Raw genomic sequence first — 18,827 nt, 5'->3', positions numbered from 1 at the left:
TATTGTTTCAATAGGGTTTATGTATTTTGTGAAAAACCATGTGCACAGAGCTTTATGCTTTTGTTAAACTGTTCCTCTAGAATAAATTCTCAGAAACATGAGTTCTGAGCTCATATGTATATCCCCGGGAAATTTGTCCCCATTGCTAGGCAAATGGTTTTAGTGACATCTGTAAAATGTACTTACGTGTATCAATTTCAGATTACTATCATTTCCTTAAATTTTTATCTAATTTTTATATTTAAGGATCTTTTCATGTACATGTCTGATTCCTACGAGAAAGAATATCTCTGTACATCTTTATTTATCAGCAGTGTGGTTAATTCTTATCATTTGCCATTTAATTGTTAGAATCATGAAGCTTTCTCATAAATTTTAATGAGCTATTATATATTGCTATTTCCTTCTGTTATTGACAAAACTATATTTTCCTGGGACTATAACTGCTATCTTTATTTAATTTATATACTCAAATGCATCAGTCTCTCTTTCTTTTTTTTTTTTTAGGCCGTATTTCTCAACAAAGCAGAACACCTCTAAGATCATCTTGACCTAAAGTGCATTTGCCAATAGCCCACTGACAGTGTAGTACTACTGAACACTTTGTAACTGTCCTATCATTAATACATTTGACTCTCACTTCCTGACACTCCCCCTTCCTGTCACAAAATCCTTCCAATGTTACCTCCTGAATAGTTAACTCTATCCTCACCTCTTCATCTCTATTACCAATGTCCTGCATCATCTGCCACCTGAAATGCTGAATGCAATTGCCTGTAACTGGTCTCCCTGCCTCCAACACAGTCCTCTTGCAATGAAAGCCATCTGTCAGTGTGGCTTACCTCTTCCAGAGACCCTCTTTTTATGACCACTACACAACTCTCCAGTCTCTCAAAAACAATGAGCCAACATGCTTTGAATGTTTCCCCTGAGCTAAGCATTTTGCAAACATTACTTCCATTAAAATTCACAAGAATCCTTTAAATACAATGCCATAGTTGTTCCCATTTTACAGATGGGAGGCATACAGATGTTACATCATTTGACCAAGTTCCCATTGCTGGGAAGGTACAGAACCAGGATTGCAAACTTAGCTCTGCCTAACTCCAAAACCCATAAATACCATCTTATCCATTGCACCACACTTCCTCACAAATGGATCTTCATCTCTCAGGAATACTGCCTGCTTACCACCAGCACCCTGCACTGCCTGCACGTGCATTCATTCTCCTTCACTCAGTCTCTTCAGTCATGCTATCCTGTCTGTTGGAAAAGTCCTTCCGTCTCTCTTTACACTTGACCTATATGACTCCTACTCATCTTTTAAAACTCAATTCAGGTGTTATCTCCTCTAGGAAGCGTTTCCCTATTTAACTCCTTCCCTGCCGTTACCCTGACTAAAGAGGTGTCCTTAGGAGTTCCCGTTGTGGCGCAGTGGTTAACGAATCCGACTAGGAACCACGAGGTTGCGGGTTCGATCCCTGGCCTTGCTCAGTGGGTTAAGGACCCGGCATTGCCATGAGCTGTGGTGTAGGTTGCAGACGCGGCTCAGATCCCACATTGCTGTGGCTCTGGTGTAGGCCGGTGGCTACAGCTCCGATTCGACCCCTAGCCTGGGAACCTCCACATGCCGCGAGAGGGGCCCTAGGAACAGCAAAAAGACCAAAAAAAAAAAAAAAAAAAAAAAAAAAAAGATGTCCTTTCTCTGTGTTTATCTCCATCATTGTATCCAACACATTATGTTATCAATTTCTGTTCCTGAGTTTGCCTCCTCCATTAGACCACGAGCAGCTTAAGAACATCTTTTCTTTTTCCTGGTGAGCCTGCAGTATATGCAAGTTCCAGGGCCAAGGATGAAACCCAAGCTACAGCAGCGATCCAAGCTGCTGCAGTGACAACTCTGGATCTTTAACCCACTGCTTCAAGAGAACCCCTTAAGATCATCTTAATTGTCTTGTGTCCCCAGGCTAGTACAGTGCCTGGCATGCAGCAGGTTCTCAATGCTTCATCACAGGGTTCAGAAGAATGAGAAATCCAAAGAGTATTTAATCAGTTAATTCTCAAATATTTGTTGAATATCTATGCCTAAGTATTATACCAGGGATGTTTTAAAAAGCAAATGACAGAGTTCCCATTGTGGCACAGCAGAAACAAATCCAACTAGGAACCGCGAGGTTGCAGGTTCCATTCCTGGCCTCGCTCAGTGGGTTAAGGATCCGGCATTGCCGTGAGCTATGGTATAGGTCGCAGACACAGCTCTGATCCCATGTGGCTGTGGCTATGGTGTAGGGCAGGAGCTGTAGCTCTGATTTGACCCCTAGCTTGGGAATCTCCATATGGCTCAGGAGTGGCCCGAAAAACACAAAAGTAAAAATAAAAAATAAAAATAAAAATAAATAAAAAGCAAATGACATATTCCATGAGCAATATATACATTTGACAAAATAAGTGATCAATAAGTTCCACAGACCACCTGCTGTGGATATTCAAGCTGTGGAAGTTCGAGGAGTAAAAGACTACCTAGGGCTGGGACAGAGAAAACTACAGAGAATGGGGGAGATTTTAAATGGGGGGGTTGAAAGATGCATAAGGCTCAGAAAGCAAAGTCACATGGCAATTATCTAAGCCTAATGTTTGAGAAAATGTCTAGGCCAGGACCACAGCTAGCAATGAATGACAAAACTGAGAAGATGATCTCCTTCCTCTTGATCCTGAGCTCTGTAAGTTCAGCCACTCCATTATCCAGGTGCAAGATGCCAGATTCAAGTTTTATTCCAAGTCACTTAGCCTTATCAATGATAAGCATCTCACAGAACTCTCAGGCCATCTCCTAGGACAGAAAACCATGGAAATGTTTCTAGATAGACTAAAAACGTAGAGATTGCTAGATCGTGAGATACATCAATAATGATAAAATGTCAGAAACACGTGCAACCCCATGTAATGAATGCAACAACTATCCTAAGGTCACAGAGGTCTTCCTGCAAAATACATGTCATTCTGTTTACATCAAACACAGAAAACTCATTTACAAGTGAATGTCATTTTCATCTTTGTTCCATGGCCAAGAGCATCTCATTTGCATTCGTTTGTTTCCCTACTGGAGTGCTTGCCACTATCCTACAGCTGGTGTGGGTTGTGCTCTGTACCTGCTACTTACCACAGGCCCACACTCCAGTCATCCAGTTACAGATCTGAATCATAATCCCAAAGATTGTTTTGCATAAGGTTCTTTTAAATAATACACATCATAGAGAAATCAAAATTTGATGGTAGTATAGATAGATAGAAAAGAACTCTAAAGGTTCAAATGCGCGTGCGCACAAACATATGTTGTCCATGTTAGCCTAACATTAGGATTTCCATGTTGCCTGGCCTGAAGAAGTGCAGTCCTACAGCTAAGGTCTCCCAGGTATTCTTCACCAAATTCCCAAGGGAACGCAAGAATGGGTTGGAGGCCCTATTGTTCTCTTTGCAGAATATGGTCAAGAGCTAAAGGTGTTCTGAGTATTCCAATCACAGAGAGAAGGAGAAAGTTGAGCGATCAATCATCCATCTCCTAGAGGTTGGTCTTGTTCTGACACTATCCTGTCCAGCTCAGTCCTTACTGAGCACCTGCCCCACTGTAATCAGAGCAGTGACACCTGACCTACAAAATCACTTAGTACCAGTTATTCATTGAAGCATTCTTTATAGAAAGCAACCCAGGAGTTATAGGGTTAACTCCTGGCACAGTGGGGCTCAGATTGCTGCAGAGGTGCAGGTTTAATCCCCAGACCTGTGCAGTGGATTAAAGGATCCAGCAGTGCCACAGCTGTGGCTCAGATTCAATCCCTGGCCTGGGAACTTACCTATGCTGCCAATGTGGCCATTTAAAAAAAAAAAAAAAAAAAGTAACTCAATTGTCCACCAACAGAAAAATTGGTTAAATTATGTGTATCTACACACTAGAATACTATGCAGCAGAAAAGAAAAAAGAATGAGGATGATCTCTTTGAACTGCTGTGGAAAAACCTTCAGAGTATATTATTAAAAGAAAAAATAAGGTAACAGAAAAAAATCTCTAGCTTAAGAAAGGAAGGAAAATAAGAAAATATCCACTCCTGAGTGTTTACACTTATAAAAGAAATACTGGAAGTATACAAGAAACTAAAACAAATATTTACAAAGTAAAGATCAGATTTGGTATCTTCTGAAGTCACAGGCTTTTTTTGGAGGTAGGGGGAATAATTTAAGAAAAAAAAGACAAAGTTCCCGTTGTGGCTCAGCAGTAATGAGCCCGACTACGTCCATGAGGATGCAGGTTTGAACCCTGGCCTCACTCAGTGGGTTAAGGATGCAGCTTTGCCATGAGCTGTGGTGTAGGTCACAGACGTGGCTCGGATCTGGTGTTGCTGTGGCTGTAGTGTAGGCCAGTAGCTACAGCTCCTAGTTGACCACTGGCCTGGGAACTTCCATATGCTGCAAATGTGGCCCTAAAAAGCAAAATAAAAAGAAAAAAGAAAGAAAGAAAAGAAAGAAAGAAAGAAAGAAAGAAAGAAAGAAAGAAAGAAAGAAAGAAAGAAAGAAAGAAAGAAAGAAAGAAAGAAAGAAAGAAAGAAAGAAAGAAAGAAAATTAACTATTTGTCTTGGAAGGAGCCCATGCCAGGGTGCTTCACAATAAATCTACCTCTGAAATGACCTCAGGACAGGAGTGTACAGAAATGAGGGAGGACTAAGACTCCTAAATATAAACCTATTTATACAGTTTTTTATCTTTGAACATGTGAGCATGTTACCTATTTAAAAAGAAAAAATTAACTGTTTCAAGATACCTATATCCAAGCTCTAGTCATTCAAGGTCTCACTCCTCTACCTCCTTCATTGTATCCCAGCCTTTTTGTTGTAATTTGCTTTCATTCTGCTGCCTCGCATCTATTGAGAATCCACCTCAGTCTGGCTCTTTCCAGATGCTAATGTGCCCGGCATTCTTTTGACTTTGTTCTTGTATTTGCCTCTTTCAGACCACCCTCAGGTATACCATCAGCAGAGCAACCCAGTCCCACCCGTGTACCCTGCCTGGCCCAGATGACCAGGAATCCAGGTACAGGTGAAGAGTCTGAAAACTGACTGAACTACCCCATAGGTGATCAATCCCAAGGGATGCAAGGAGACTCAGGAATTGAGTGGCTCTCTAGCAGTGCAAAATTAGTCCTGAAATTCTCAACAGAAGTAAACTAGCATATCTTCTTTTCTAGGGTCCTCAAGGACCGCAGGTGAGCTACCCTAAACTAACAGTGTCACTCCCTATAGACACATCTTTGTGTTTAATAAGACCAATCCAGGCTAGACTAAACTGAACCTAGACTTACAGGGGTTTACCAGAATTTAAATAATTTTAAATATATAACAACCCAAAGATGGTCTCTAATTTAACTCTGGTTCCAGCCTAGGAATCACTGTTCTTTCAGCTCACCTCATCATTGTCCTGTAAAACATTCACCAGATCCAGTTATAAAGGATTCAAACTGAATTTCTGAACACATACATCAGATGATAGCATTTTTAAAAGGACATATAGACTGTTGAGAGTCAGGCTTGGATCCAACAAGCCTAGGAATGAATTCTGGGACTATTTTCAACTGGCTGGGCAACATAAGCTATATTTTCCCTATCTGTAAAATAGGTTGTTACAAAAATTAAATGAGATAATGAAGGCACTGAGTTCTGTCACCAATAAAATCTCAGGCAAAGCTAATTTTTTCTCACTTTATAAGGAGAATATTAGCCCAATGTGTATATTAAGAAGTCCCAAACTATCGATTCATGACAAAAATCCCACATTAATTTTGGAGACAAACATAAGGCACAGCATATATATACAAGCATCTATAGATGGTAAAGCCAGTTCCCTGAGCTCGTATTTCAGCATGTTAGCTTTAAATAATTCAGAAAGCCTACCCTATAAAGCCCCTAATGGATTTCCTTTTCTCTATGTCTTCTTGGTTGCTAAGGCATTTCTTTCTCCAGCTTTCTGAAAATCACAAATAAGCTTATAAAATGCGACATCCTGCACTGACTCATTTCTCATTGGACTGACTTTTAGCATACCTGAAAGCACTCTGTTGCTCACAGATGTGTTCTGCTATGGTCCAATTGGTCCAATGCACTCAAGTAAGCTTAAACCTGACCTGGTCATGTCTCATTTTACCTTAAGGTGATAACTCAGGAATCAACTGCTCAGTGTCAAGTATAGAATCTTATCTTTCTGCCAGTTGTCAGGGATATTAAAAAAAAAGGATTAAAAACTATCTTTGACTTTCACTATGTTCTTATGTAAAGCCATCTGCTATTCCATCTCTCTTCCCTATATCTGCTGTCATAAGACATTTCCACCTAAGGCTTTCTACTCAGATCACTGGAATTGAGTGTCTCCCATTCAATACAACTTGCCATGAAACGTTGGATTTTAAATCATTCTCTACTTAAACTAACCTCCAGGAACATTACTGTACTGCCAACATTAAAAACACGAAATACATATTTGAAGCCATATCTTACAATACTGAATTATGCAAAAGTGTATGTGGATACCAAAAAAAAAGGTAGAGACTACTCATATTTGGCCACTGAATATATTTTATTTTTAATAAAGTTTCCTCACTCTACATGAAAATGTTCCTATTTGCTTCATAATTACCAAGAAGAAAATCTGTCTTTTATGCTATTTTATATTCTTTAACAAATAATGCTTTAGTTTTTATCTACTTAGATGAAATGATAAAACTGGGATAATTAAAAAATAATGTACTGGAAATAAAATCAGTGTCTTTAAAGGGTTTCCACGCAGAGTCCACCCAATCTCGGCCCCTTTTTGAAGGGCCCTTGGATAGTTTGCAAGCCAAAGGCATTAACAAGTTGTCTGTCGTACAACGGTTACACCTAATTTGAATTAAACTACAGTCGCAGATGACAGAAGCGCTCCTTTCATCTTTTGTAGGATGGTCACCCAGCCGAGAGCGAGCGCCACGCTCCTTCTGGAACCAAACACGTTGGCCCCGCCGTCTGTTGAGTCCTCCCCTTCACAACTCACACCTGGGTGGCCAGGGGTCACGTCTGACCTCCCGACGGCGCCAGCGCCTCTGCCTTCCCTTTGGGGGAGCAGCAGATGGCGAGGGCGCGTGGCGCTGGTGCCGCAGCTCCCGCCACCAAGGGCCAGGGCCACTTAAACTAGTTCGGCGCTTGAGACTCCCTCTGCTGCCTCCTGGGCCCAGCGGGGCTTAGCTCGCGTGTCTCTCTTCCGAGCTTCCAGACAGTACAACGAAAAGCGGTGAGACTCCCACACCTCTGCCCCGAACCCAGCCCGGAAACCCGTGTTCCCTGGGAATGCGAAGCTGTTAAGCTTTAAGATCACCACACACACAACCTGACCCCGCAACACTCACCCAAGCAGCGACACTGCCCCTGGACCCAGGGTTCTCGCGAGGCAGCTCCCGCCCGGACCGTCGCGCGCGACCAGCCCGGCACCAATAGCAACGCTGGTTCTAAGGGATGAACCAATGGGGGTGCTTGAACTAAACGGGAACAGCCAATCACCGCCCTCTCGGCTCTGGAACCCCGCAATTAGTACCGCTGCCCCTCCTGAAGTTTCCCTGAAGTCCAGTTCTAACTTGGAGTCCCCCAGCAACTCACCTCATTCTTTCAGAATCTGGGCGGTAAATAAACATTCCGTAGAGTAGAGGCTTGAGGAATTGCAGCTCTTGCCTTGTGCTCCTCTCTCTGCTTGGCTCAGAAGGGGAGACGTACGCGCACTCACCTCTTTTGCGTTCTGCTAAAACTCATGGCTCGTGCACGCACACCCAGCATTTAAAGAATCGGTGAAAATGAAGAGCATCTTCCCGTTCACGTAACCGCTCTGAACCATTTGAACCGGTGTCTGAATTTAAAGTGGAAAGATGGATTAATAAGCAGCTTGAAGAAGTTTCTCTTTAGCAAAAGTGTAAAAGGCCCTTATTTACTGAATTTGGTGAGAGTTTGTCGGGGCTAGAAATGAACATAGGGGAGAGTAAGTGCCCTGCGAAAAGATGCTATTGAAAAGGAGTCTCCTCTTATCTCCTTCGTTGATGTTTTCTAAATTAAACCACAATGAGTTGCTAGAGGTTTTTAAATAGAATTTGAGGGCTGTGTGTCAGGCTTGACTGTAAAAGCAGTTTACCTGCATTAACTCATTCAGTCTTCACAACTACACTATTGCTCATTTCAACCTGCTTTACAGATGAAGAAACTGCGAAAGATTGGTCCAAGATGCCAAGCAAGTGAGAGGTGGAAGCTAGCCTAGAATCCACATCTGGATGATTTATTCAGGTTAGCAAAACACTTTAATGTCCAAGTTAACTAGGCCCAAACAACCTAGAGTTTTTCACTTCTAATAGGCGTGAATCCTACTAGTTAAAAAAAAAAAAAATGGTACAAAGTATTCAGTTAAAATCTGTGGAACTTCCAGTGTCTTTGGTGTAACCATGTAACAGCTGCCTTCATGAGAATGAGAAGGATTGAAGGTTGGGAGACTGAAGGAAGTAATTTGAGAAACACTAAATCAATTGAGCCATTTAAAATAAGTACTATTGTTATTGGCTGTATATCACTGATTTGATTTCACCATTAAAATAAACAATTGCATTAATTATGTTTGATAGTGTGCATACCACAGACAAACATACAGGTTGTCCAAGGCAACCTATGGAGAATTACAAATGATCTGCTATTAAGACCCTTTTAAATCTATATTCAGTTTTCATTTTTTATATTGGGATTTATTCTAATGACAGTAGATATCAAAAAGGGAAAAAGAAGGCTGGGGGTTGTTTGTTTTCCTTAAATATTTATCAATATTAAATGTATTTCCTTTCCAAACAATTTTTAATTTATTTCTATTAAAGCTATTTTCACACAAAACAACAAGCTATAGTACTTGTAATGAGCTGGGAAATGGGAGAAGGAAACATGACTTTTATAGCTGATAAAACTTTGTGTGTTTCAAATCTAGGCAGCCTTTCTCACTTTCTTTGAGGACTTGTATGACCTGATTTCAGAAAAGTTTTTCAATATTCCTCTATAAGTGTGGATTTGTTTTTAAGCAGTAATTGCTTCAAAGAGCAGGAACATAATATTAACCAGGCAATAATAAGCCCTGGGTCCCAGAGCCCAGACTGAACTAGCAAATGCTTGGATTCACTTCCAGTTGTATGTGGCAGGGCCATCACTAAACCTGGTTCCTCTTCGGCGATGAAAGAATTGTAAATACCATAAGGATATGACACGACACAGAGTAGATCCTCAATAAATGGCAGTATCATTGTCATCTTATGTAAATGTCAATCCACGCATTTATTTTGTTGCTCTTTGGGCTTTCTTCTACAAAGCAAAATATTTTCACATCAGCTGATACTAAAAAGTCTGTAATTCCTAGTGTAAGTTTTCCCGTAGAAGAAATCTTTTTGCTGATCACAACCCGCATTAAGTTAGTCTCCCACCCATGCCTCCTGCTGTGATGTCTTAGAACAAGTCTCTTCCAGCCACCCAGTGACTGAGGCTATGTTCCCACCTGGAAGACAGCAGGTTGAAGACTGCTGTTGTACTCAGGATGCAGAAAATAAAGGTAATTTTTACCTGAGTTAAATCATCAGGGTAATATCCAAGACCCTTTGGTGACTCTCCAGTCTTCCTACCAACCTCTGGGAAGAGGGCTGCAAATCTGGGCTTTTAGGGTAGCTCAGAGGTAGCTAATCATCTACCTCCTACACAGCTGAAGTGAAATCCTCTCCAGAGAGCATGTGGGGAGAGGGGATGGGAAGTAGGGAAAAAAGATGCTTTCCAATTTTAGCCCATAAAATTATATTCTTTATGATATTCTTCCATTAGCATTAATTTTTTTACACCCATAAATAAAGTCACTGTTTCTAACTTTGTCTTCTAATTATGGGTTTCCCAGTAGCGACTTTGAAGAGTATATTTTCTCTTCTGTAAAACAGGACAGCAGGAGATTGTTGAAAGGAGTACATGGGGGAAGAAACCTACCTAGGGCAAATAGATCAGCACCTCCAATAACACAGATCCTCCTTGAGTGTTTGTTGTATGACTATTAAAATGTATGACTGATAAAAGGCACTACACAAGTTACCTTTTTTTGCTTCCCAAAGGAAGTTCCGTCAAAATGGTACATAACAGAAAATAGTGATTCTATAAGCTTGTAATTCTTGATGAGGAATACTGTGTGTTTGTTTTTTTTCCTTGGAGGTCACTAGCTTCTTTCTCTAAGTATGAAAACACTTAGCATGATTAAGAGTGATTTCAGAAAACAATTGTTTTGCCTGCTATCTGGGAGCACATATTGAAAATGGTATGTTTCTCTATTACAACACTACTTAACATTTATTTACTGAACAATCAGTTGTCAGGTGTCCTCTGATTTATGGTATTTTGGAGTCTCCTTGAAAACCTGCTTTCAAATTAAACTATTTTTTAAAAGATCTGCCAAAATTGAAATTGCTAAGTGAACAAATTCTCATTTTTATCTTTATTTTTATTAAAGATTGCACAAACGGGAACCAAGACCAAAATACTGAATCCACTGTACATCATTCATTATAAAACAACATATATCACATTTGTACTCTACCAAATAGGACATTTTCTTAAAATTATATATTGCGTGCTCTTAGATTCATGCTTTAGGTATTTTACATTTGTCATTATTCTCTTATAAATAATTGCAACTTGACCAATTTGTACACCTGCTACCACTATATATTCAATGCAGCAAGGCGTAGTCTTTGACAGGAGAACAGATGAAATGGAAACAAGTGTATGGATGTCACATCTACCGAATTGTGGCTACTGTTTTGCCTATGCAGTGAAATGCTAATGTAAAATACACACACAAAACATCGTTTCAAAAGGCACAATTTTCTCCACAGAAAAGAACAATTTAAAAATACGTGGCAGTTAAAACCAGCGCTCTCGCGGGCGCTGTGACTTCACATTAATGTGATCCTAAACCTCGTGAGCAAACCACCTGGGTTGGGGGAAAGCCTATCCGGGGAGTACAGAGGCCTTGAGCGCACTGGGACCCGCCGCCCTTGGGATGCTCAGAAGGCGGTATTTCTTTAAACCACTTCTAAATCTTTGCTCGGGATTTCAGCATCAGACGTGGGACCTCTCCCTATTCCAAATCTGACACCCGACCAAAATTAAAAAAAAAAAAAAAAAAAAAAAAACGGTTTTGTCCCCTGGGTCCTTCTCACCACCAGGAGCCCCTCTTCTCCCAGAACAGAACCCTCACTTCTCTCTGTCCCTGTCGGTGCACACACCCCTTCCCCGGAACACTCGTTTCTAGTCGCGCTCTCCACTACCCCTGGCCTCAGGGTCGCTCTGGTCGTCAGTGAAGCAGACGTCCACGTCGCTGTCGTTGTCACTCTTGGGCTCCCCCGGCTCGGGCGGGTAGTCAGGCTCCGCGCCGGGGCCGTCAATCGCCTTGGCGAGCAGGCTCTGGCCGGGGTGACGGGACTTGACGTGGCGCTCCAGGTCCCGGCGGCGCACCAAAACCTTGCCGCAGAACTCGCAGCGGTAGGGCGTGTTGCCCTCAGCGTGCAGCCGGATGTGCTTGTTGAGATTGCTGGGGTCGCCAAAGGGCCGCAGGCACACTTTGCACTTGAGCGGCTTGTAGCCAGTGTGCGTCCGCATGTGGATCTTGAGCCCATACTTGCGTGAGTACAGTTTGCCACAGTAGAGGCACAGGTGGCCCGTCTTGGGCTTGCCCGCGCCGCTGCCCCCGCCGGCACCACCCCCAGCGCCACCCGCCGCCACCACGGCCGGCGTCAGCGTTCCTGCGTCCAGGCGGCCGCGGCCTTTCCCGGCCGCCATCTCCGACAGTTGCTGTGTGTGCATGGCGATCTCTCGGTCGATGCTAGCCAGGGAGCCTAGCTCAGCCGGACTTAGAGCGGCCGCTGTGGGCCCGCTGAAATAGGAGAGGGATTCCGGATACTTGAGCAGCCCGCCGAAGTGCAGTTTGAGCGGGTAATAAGCAGCGGCGGCCGGTGAGCCGTACAGTAGCTCCCCGTTGTAGACAGTAAAGGCCGGCATAACCGCAGGCAGGTGGCTGCACTCGCCACCTGGGTAGCCTTTGACGCCGCCCGCGTCAAGGGCGGGCAGGGCGCAGCGTTCGAGGGGTAGCCCAGTCGCAGGGGGCAGCTGCGCGTAACGCGCTCCTGGCAGCGCTACGGCGGTGTGCGGCGCGCGCTCCACGTGCTTGAAAGCCGACGCCTCCTCCGGGGGACCAGGGAGCAGAGGGAAGCCGCGTAGAGCCCCAGAGCAGGGCAGCCCCGGAGGCGGCGGCGGCGGCTGAGGATCCCCCGCGAGCAGGCACTTGGGGTGGTGGTGGTGGTGGTGCGCGTGGTGGTGATGGTGGTGGCCCGCGCCTGCCGCCGCCGGGTTCTCCCCGCTTCCCAGGCGTCCGCCCGCCCTGCCCCCGCCCAGCAGCCTGCTTAAGGCCTGGCCGGCCCCCGGTTTGCCGCCGCCCTCTTCCCGGTAGAGGTCGCCATGCGCGGCAGCGGCTATCCTGGCCGAGCCAGCGGGCTTGAAAGCCGAGCGCACGCCGGGGTACAAAGCCAAGCTGCCGGCCCCCGCCGGGGAACTGCCCACGATGCCAAGAAAGTGGCCTTGTCCCCGGGCGGCCCCACTCATGTCCACGGCGCGGTCTGGCTGCTCCTTGCCTTTCTTGGACTGCCCCCACTTAGACGGGGGCGGCGGGGTGACCAAGGGCGCAGAGGAGGCCTCGCGCTTGATGCTCTCCCGCGCTCCGAAAACCTGGAGGGCGGGTGGGGCCTGCGAGTGGGGCCGCAGAGTGCCCACTGGTGCGGCCGCGGCGAAGTCTGGCGCGGGGAGTTTCGGGGAGAGGTGAAGGCCATCCGCTGCGGGGGCAGCGCCTTGGCGAGCCGCGTGCTCTTGGTGCAAGTAGGCGCGGCCCGCGCTGCTGCTGAGCACACAGTGGAAACGTAGGTGCGCCTTAAGGCTGTTGGGGTATCTAAACGTCCTCCAGCAGTACCAGCAAATGTAGCGCTCCTCCCCTGAGCGAGAAAGAGTAAAAAAAGCAACTCGGTGAGAGGCAAGCGAGAGAGAAAGAAAGCGCCAGCACAGCCAAGGCAAAGCCCAAGTTTTGACCAGCAGTGTGGCGAAAAAAAGTATTCTTGTGTTCCGACGAATGAGTTCGGTAGCCCCCCTCTGCCCAAGGACCCCGAAAAGCCCCAAATGGCCAACTTTGTAACCATATCCATCTTCTGAGAAGCCAAGAGGAGTGACCTGGGCCTTTCCAACGAAGACATCCTCCGGACCACCCGAGCAAATCTTCGTTGGGAAGTGTAGTGCTCAGGCAGGATGGCCCGGAAAAGGCTGCGAGCAGCTGTTGCTTTAAATCAAGTGTTGGGGCTTTGCAGTGCCTGGGCCCATCTGTTGGGTTTGCAGAATAGGTGGCGTATGTCAAGGAGTTTGGATAAACTGAACAAAGGCCAATCTAATGGTCGTGAGCGCCTCATTACCAAGAGAGACAATATCCTGTATGTATGGGCCATATGTAATCATTCCTTTTCATAGAACAATGTCTTTTATGTCCAATAACTACTCTCCCCACCCCCTTCCAGCCTTAAGCACTTTGCCTGAGGTTTTCCTGGAGCGTGACCAACTGAAGGACCACATAGGGACTATGATTTGCTGTTCTTCAAAATTATTTGTATATTTATTTCCTCTTTAACCCCATTTAATTTGATGGGAGAAAATTAAAAGTCCTATGTCCTTATATTCTAAAAACAGAAGGATGATATTGCATTATCTTGTGAGTTGTTTTGCCTGGCAATTAATTAACTCCTAGGTAGTGGCACAAATCCAAGTTTAATTAAGTCCTTGGAAAATATATATGGTAAATGTACGTGTGTGTATATATATACATGAATAATATACTCAGCCTTTAATAAGTGCACAGTTCTATATCAAGAACTATAAACATTCTTTTGGTATCAAACCTTTTTGTGTTTAATATTATTAACATTAGTTGTTTTTAATTTTGCTAGGTAGTCTGTGAATACAATCAAAAGACTCATATATGAAACAGATTTCGATCACATGGCAGAAGTTAATTTCACTCAGAAGTTAATTTCACTCAGAAGCTACAGAGAACAGGAAGCTTGCAATTGGGTTTCTTTTAAAATGTATGGCTGATTGATAGTACTGAAGGGGAAAATGTGAGAAAGAAGTTAGTTGAGCTACAAGGAAGTATCCAAAGTAAATTTTCATTAAATGTAATGGAAAAGTTAAATATTTCCTCCTTGCACACAAGCAGCTTAAATTTCTAAAACAGTACTATAGAAACAAGGTGGGGGGTGGATTTCAGATCTTTATCCCTCCAAGTACTTTACTTGTGCATTTGCATAAAGCAAGTAGTCCTCTCAGATAACTAAGGTGGAATTTCAAGTGAGGGGCAATTTAGTCCAGCTGAAGCCACGGGATTACCAAAAGAAAAAAAAGAGGGAAAGGATTTGTCTATGTGCCCTATCCTAACTGTTTATGGAATACTGAGATTAAAATCATCTCAATATTTCTGTTACCTTGTATTGAACAACCATGTAAAAGAAATCTTGAGAAAAAGAAAGAAGGGCCTTTCTGAGTTCTCTTGGTGTGTATATTGATTTAATATCTTAAATAACCTTCTTTCTCCTAAGTTCAGAACCTTCCTCTCATCACCCCCTTTTAAAGAGAACATTTTCGGAAGCTGCCCCAGAATGACTCAGCTCAGTGCAAAGCCAAGTAAGCTTTGATCCAAAAACAAAGGGTCAGTATTTTCCCTAATCTTACTATGGAATTGAAACTCACTAGGGATAGTCAATGTTGGAAGAATAGCAGCCATCCCTACTTATTTCTTCCTCTTTTCAAAGTTTAAGCAAATACGTGTTTTCCGTTTAACTATATTTGTTTTTTAGTTTATCCTAACCAACTGACATGGTATCTGGACTCCAAAATTCAGCTTATGCCAAAAGTATCATACATACCTTATAAGTGATTTTTGCCTCTTCTCCTGCATATAAGTCTAAAGTGATCAAGATTTCAAGCATCTCAAAGCTTGGGAAGTCAGGGTTCAAAATAACCCACACATTCCCCGAAAGGAAAATGGTGTCTCTTTTGATATTTGTGACCATGTGATGTTTATAAGCTCCATTGACTGAACTGAAAACATAAGGGCAACCACTCAAACAAGTTGCTTTGATACTATTTGAGAACATCTAAGGAAGGGTGTTCTGTGTAGAAATTCCTGGTTCCCAAAGGCCGGTCATCCTTGGAATTGTTCTGTGATAGCAAATTTGAGAGTTCTCCACTGTGGGGCTTTTGTTATGTTGCTCTTTACTGGAAGAAGTTGACAGAATGTAATGTGATGCAAGGAGCAAACTAGGATAATTACTTACGAACTCTGTACATTCAAATCTACCCACAAATTCAGAGAACTACTCAACAGAAGATAGTGATACTGTGAAGTGAACTGATTCATCATTTTGAATAAACTTCATCCTCTCTTATTCATTAAGTGTTTTAAAATTCCCATACTTCATTTCTTCAACACAATTTCTAGAGAAATGAGACTGAGCAGGCAGTTCAGGAGAACATGTTAAAATATTTCACAGCATTCATGAGGTTGACTTTATAACTGTGTCTTTAGGAGAAATTACAAACTAAAACAACTGACATAGAAAAGAGAAAGTCATGGAAGCAGTGCACATTAATGAGAGACTCAAGATGGTAACTATTTTAGCTCCTCCCAGCTTTTTTCCACAGGAAGTGTTCCTCAGTGTTCTAGGGAAGGTTTGAAAATGTTTTTCTCTTTAGTTCCTGCACCTTAATTTGCATAAATCCGCTCTGGGCTTTGGAAGGGATCAAATAAATCTGAGAAGAAACTGGGATACATCCCAGTTTCAATTTAAGTAGGGAGGGGGAAATGAATAAATACCATTTAAATGGTAGGGCCTCAGTACCTGCCAACTGACCAGCTGTAAGCACCGTAATGAATCTAAAGTGCTGTAGAAGTACATTACTCTTCTCCAAACCAGTGAAGAGATGCCCCTCCAGTTTCTAAAAGCATTCCAGGTTTGAGTTACACTTTTTGGAGCTTATGATGTGGTTTCTCTAGTAACATGTTTTGGGCATCTTTATTGATTCTTAAGTGAGTAAGAAACTATTTCTTTGGGCATGCAATTGGAAAGGATGACCCCCATGAAATTCATGAAGTGTATTTTTTTCCCTACCACCCTCAAGCCAGATTATGATTGTCTGTTGTTATCATTTACTGTTTATTTCAAGTAGTGGTGACGTAGTCTCTGCCTAATCCGACAGGGAGCGTGAATTCAGTTTTACACAACGCAAGAAAAAGGCCCTCCAAGTCTGGGGACTCGCCCAAAGACCAGAGGAAGGCTGGACCTTCGCCCAGCCGCCCTGTCCAGGAGGCCTTCTCAGAGGTGGTACCTTTCTCGTCGTGCGTCGGAGTTGCAATCGTGGGGATGTCAAACCACTGCGCCAAGGAGTTGGAATACCACACAGTCAACTCCTCCCCCGGCTGGACGTCTCGAAGTGCTCGGTAGAAGATCTGAGACCAAGGAACAGGACAGCTTGCTGTCATTTCCTGGGTAATCAGTCAAAAAACAACTGAGAGGAAAGATTCGATTCCTGCTCTGAAACTGTGTGACGCTGGAAAAGCTATCGGGCCTCTCTGGATCTCCAAAGGAGAAAAATAATAGTAGCTACCTTATAGGGTTTGGGGACTTTTAAATGAGACCTCTAGCTAAAGTGCTTTGCTTTTGATATTGGTGGCCGCCTCAATGCCAGTTTGGTAGGTAGAATTGGGGGGGGGGGGAGCCCACAGTACCTGTCCTCCGGGTAAATCTGCAATAGCTTCGAGAGTCTGTTCCTGGGGGTTCCTGGCTGCCCGGATTAACCCTATCCACTCCAGGGGGGAGCCCCCGGACTCGTCCACCAGCTCCCCTCTCACCATGCGCACCTGCAACACAAGCAGTGGTCGTTCTCCCCCACGCCACGACCAGGCCCACAACCGAGAGGGAAAGCGTAGCTTCCACCCCACCCGACTCACAAAAATGGTCGTGTTCGCTTTGGCCAGATCGCTGTGGGCTGCTGGGGGGGGGGGGTAAGTCCTTATGACCCTTGCTTGGGGGAGGGAGGAAGAGGAGAGGCTGGCACGTATAACAGTCCCCCCGTCTTGTCTAACTGCGACAAGAAGGGCAGTGAAAGCATCCTCCCCAGCGCCAGCGCGCAACTCGTACCAAGACGTTCCCTGCCCCCCACCTCAGCTTTCCCTCTCGGGACTCTGAAAGCAGCCCCGATACCAGGACAGAGACATTACGAAGTCAGTCCGAGAACGCAGGGTGTCCCGCACCCGCTCTTTCCTACCCATTCTTGCGACACCAAGACGATGTGCGGAGGTGCCCGTGAGCCCCGCGGCGAAAGTGTCTGAACAAAGCGGCCTCTGGCCGACCGGCCATTTAAAAGCAATTAGAGCGCGTTTACAGAAGGAGGCGTGGTGCGCGGCGAGCTGGGCTTTAGTCCGCAAGGGAAGGGGACGATTCCGTGATGAGCCAGATGCAGGTCCCGCCGGCGGGGCCTCCAGAGCATTCCGTACTAGAACGCTCTAAGCTAAAGGTCCTCTTCCCATTCCCCCCCTCTCCCAGCCACCGGACTTCATTCCCGGTGCGGGTTGACCGACCTTCGCCCGCTGGGATGCCTCAGGGAAGGCGGGGGCCTGTCAGAACCTTTCTCTGGTCAAGGGTCGAGATGCTGTTTGGGGAGTTGGAGCTGACGGGTTGGCCCCGACGCCTCCCAGCTGCGATCCTGGCCCCTCCGAGCCCGGCCGCAGGCGCCCCTCCCCGGCACCCCACGCGGGTGGGCTCTCCTCGCCCCGAAGCCCGCGTCAGAGCCACCACCTGGCGCGACCTCTCTCCACTCATCCCAAATCTGCAAGCAGACACCGCGGAAAGAAACACCTGGGGAGGTTCTAGGAACTAAGAGTTTCCTAAGGATAATTTTTTCAGAGGCGATGATATTAAATTATTTGAAGGTAAATTTAAGCCTCAAGTTAGTTTATTGGGGGGCAGAGGTAAAAAAAAAAAATCCTCAACGCCTTTGCGTTGTATAACAGAGAAAAAGTATATTTGCCAAGAGAGATGGGAAGGGGTATGGAGGTCCACCTCTGGGAAGGAGACACCAGCGCTGTGAGGAAAACGCCGGGTTCGGAGTGATCCTGGCACATAAAGAGACCCATGCACCCTACCCAGAGGCTGTCCCCCTCAGCCACATCCTCTCCCCTAGCCCGGCCCATGCCCAGCTCTCTGTTAATGCGATTTGTGAGGAATGATCGGAATCCCCTTGCACCTGGCACAACTGTCAGGTAACGGTAATCACCCTTCCCCTCCCCTAGCCCTATTTACCCTTTTCCTGGGCCGGGGCAAAGGGGAGGCGAAAGGCAGAGGGCTGAGGTCGGAATAGCTAATACCTTTTTCTTGGGCCCAGGTTCCCTGCGGTCTGACAGGTACTTGCCCAGCTTGAAGGTCCCGGGCACCGGCCCGAGGCGCAGGCCGGCCGGGATGCAGCAATCGGCACTCACGCTGGTGGCCTGAGCGCGGGCGGCTCCGTGCATTGCTGCCGCCGCCGCCAGGCAGGCGTTCGGGCGTACCGGAGCCTCCGCGGGGCGCGAGTGACGGATCCCGAGCCGCCCGAGAACCCGCTAGCCGCGCCCCGACGTGCGT

At 45.3% G+C, this 18,827-nt stretch overlaps 2 protein-coding genes across 2 annotated transcripts in view; both read right to left on the bottom strand.

The window, feature by feature from the left end:
- Positions 1-7,821, bottom strand: part of LOC100515111 (uncharacterized) — a 441,565-nt gene extending 433,744 nt beyond the window's left edge. The window contains exons 1-2 of the mRNA XM_085013067.1: positions 7,796-7,821; positions 7,425-7,588 (exon numbers count right to left, since the gene is read on the bottom strand). Of these exons, the coding sequence (XP_084869193.1) occupies positions 7,425-7,588; positions 7,796-7,821 (190 nt within the window). The remainder of the gene's footprint in view (positions 1-7,424; positions 7,589-7,795) is intronic.
- A 2,770-nt stretch (positions 7,822-10,591) lies between these two features.
- PRDM13 (PR/SET domain 13) lies at positions 10,592-18,827 on the bottom strand. The gene is made up of 4 exons (XM_085016654.1): positions 18,552-18,827; positions 16,937-17,075; positions 16,537-16,657; positions 10,592-13,103 (listed from the first exon to the last, which is right to left on the bottom strand). The coding sequence occupies exons 1-4, from the start codon at positions 18,716-18,718 to the stop codon at positions 11,371-11,373; spliced, it is 2,160 nt and encodes a 719-aa protein (XP_084872780.1). The 5' UTR covers positions 18,719-18,827; the 3' UTR covers positions 10,592-11,370.

The sequence above is a fragment of the Sus scrofa genome, chromosome 1, assembly GCF_054392235.1.
Source record: "Sus scrofa isolate SSC_HxYL_T2T_F1_AM1 chromosome 1, Sscrofa_HxYL_maternal_Yorkshire_Landrace_v2.0, whole genome shotgun sequence".
In the NCBI taxonomy this organism is placed as follows: Eukaryota; Metazoa; Chordata; class Mammalia; order Artiodactyla; family Suidae; genus Sus; species Sus scrofa.
Note: the sequence above shows the minus strand (reverse complement) of the source record. Positions and strands in the feature narration are given on the sequence as shown.

What these genes read in the sequence shown, in the direction of transcription:
- PRDM13 (XM_085016654.1), bottom strand. Translation starts at nt 18,718, where the DNA reads ATGCACGGAGCCGCCCGCGCTCAGGCCACCAGCGTGAGTGCCGATTGC. An exon ending in TTAGCTATTCCGACCTCAGC is followed by an intron (nt 17,076 to 18,551) that starts CCTCTGCCTTTC and finishes ACCACTGCTTGT; the next exon opens with GTTGCAGGTGCGCATGGTGA. An exon ending in CAGATTTACCCGGAGGACAG is followed by an intron (nt 16,658 to 16,936) that starts GTACTGTGGGCT and finishes CCTTGGTCTCAG; the next exon opens with ATCTTCTACCGAGCACTTCG.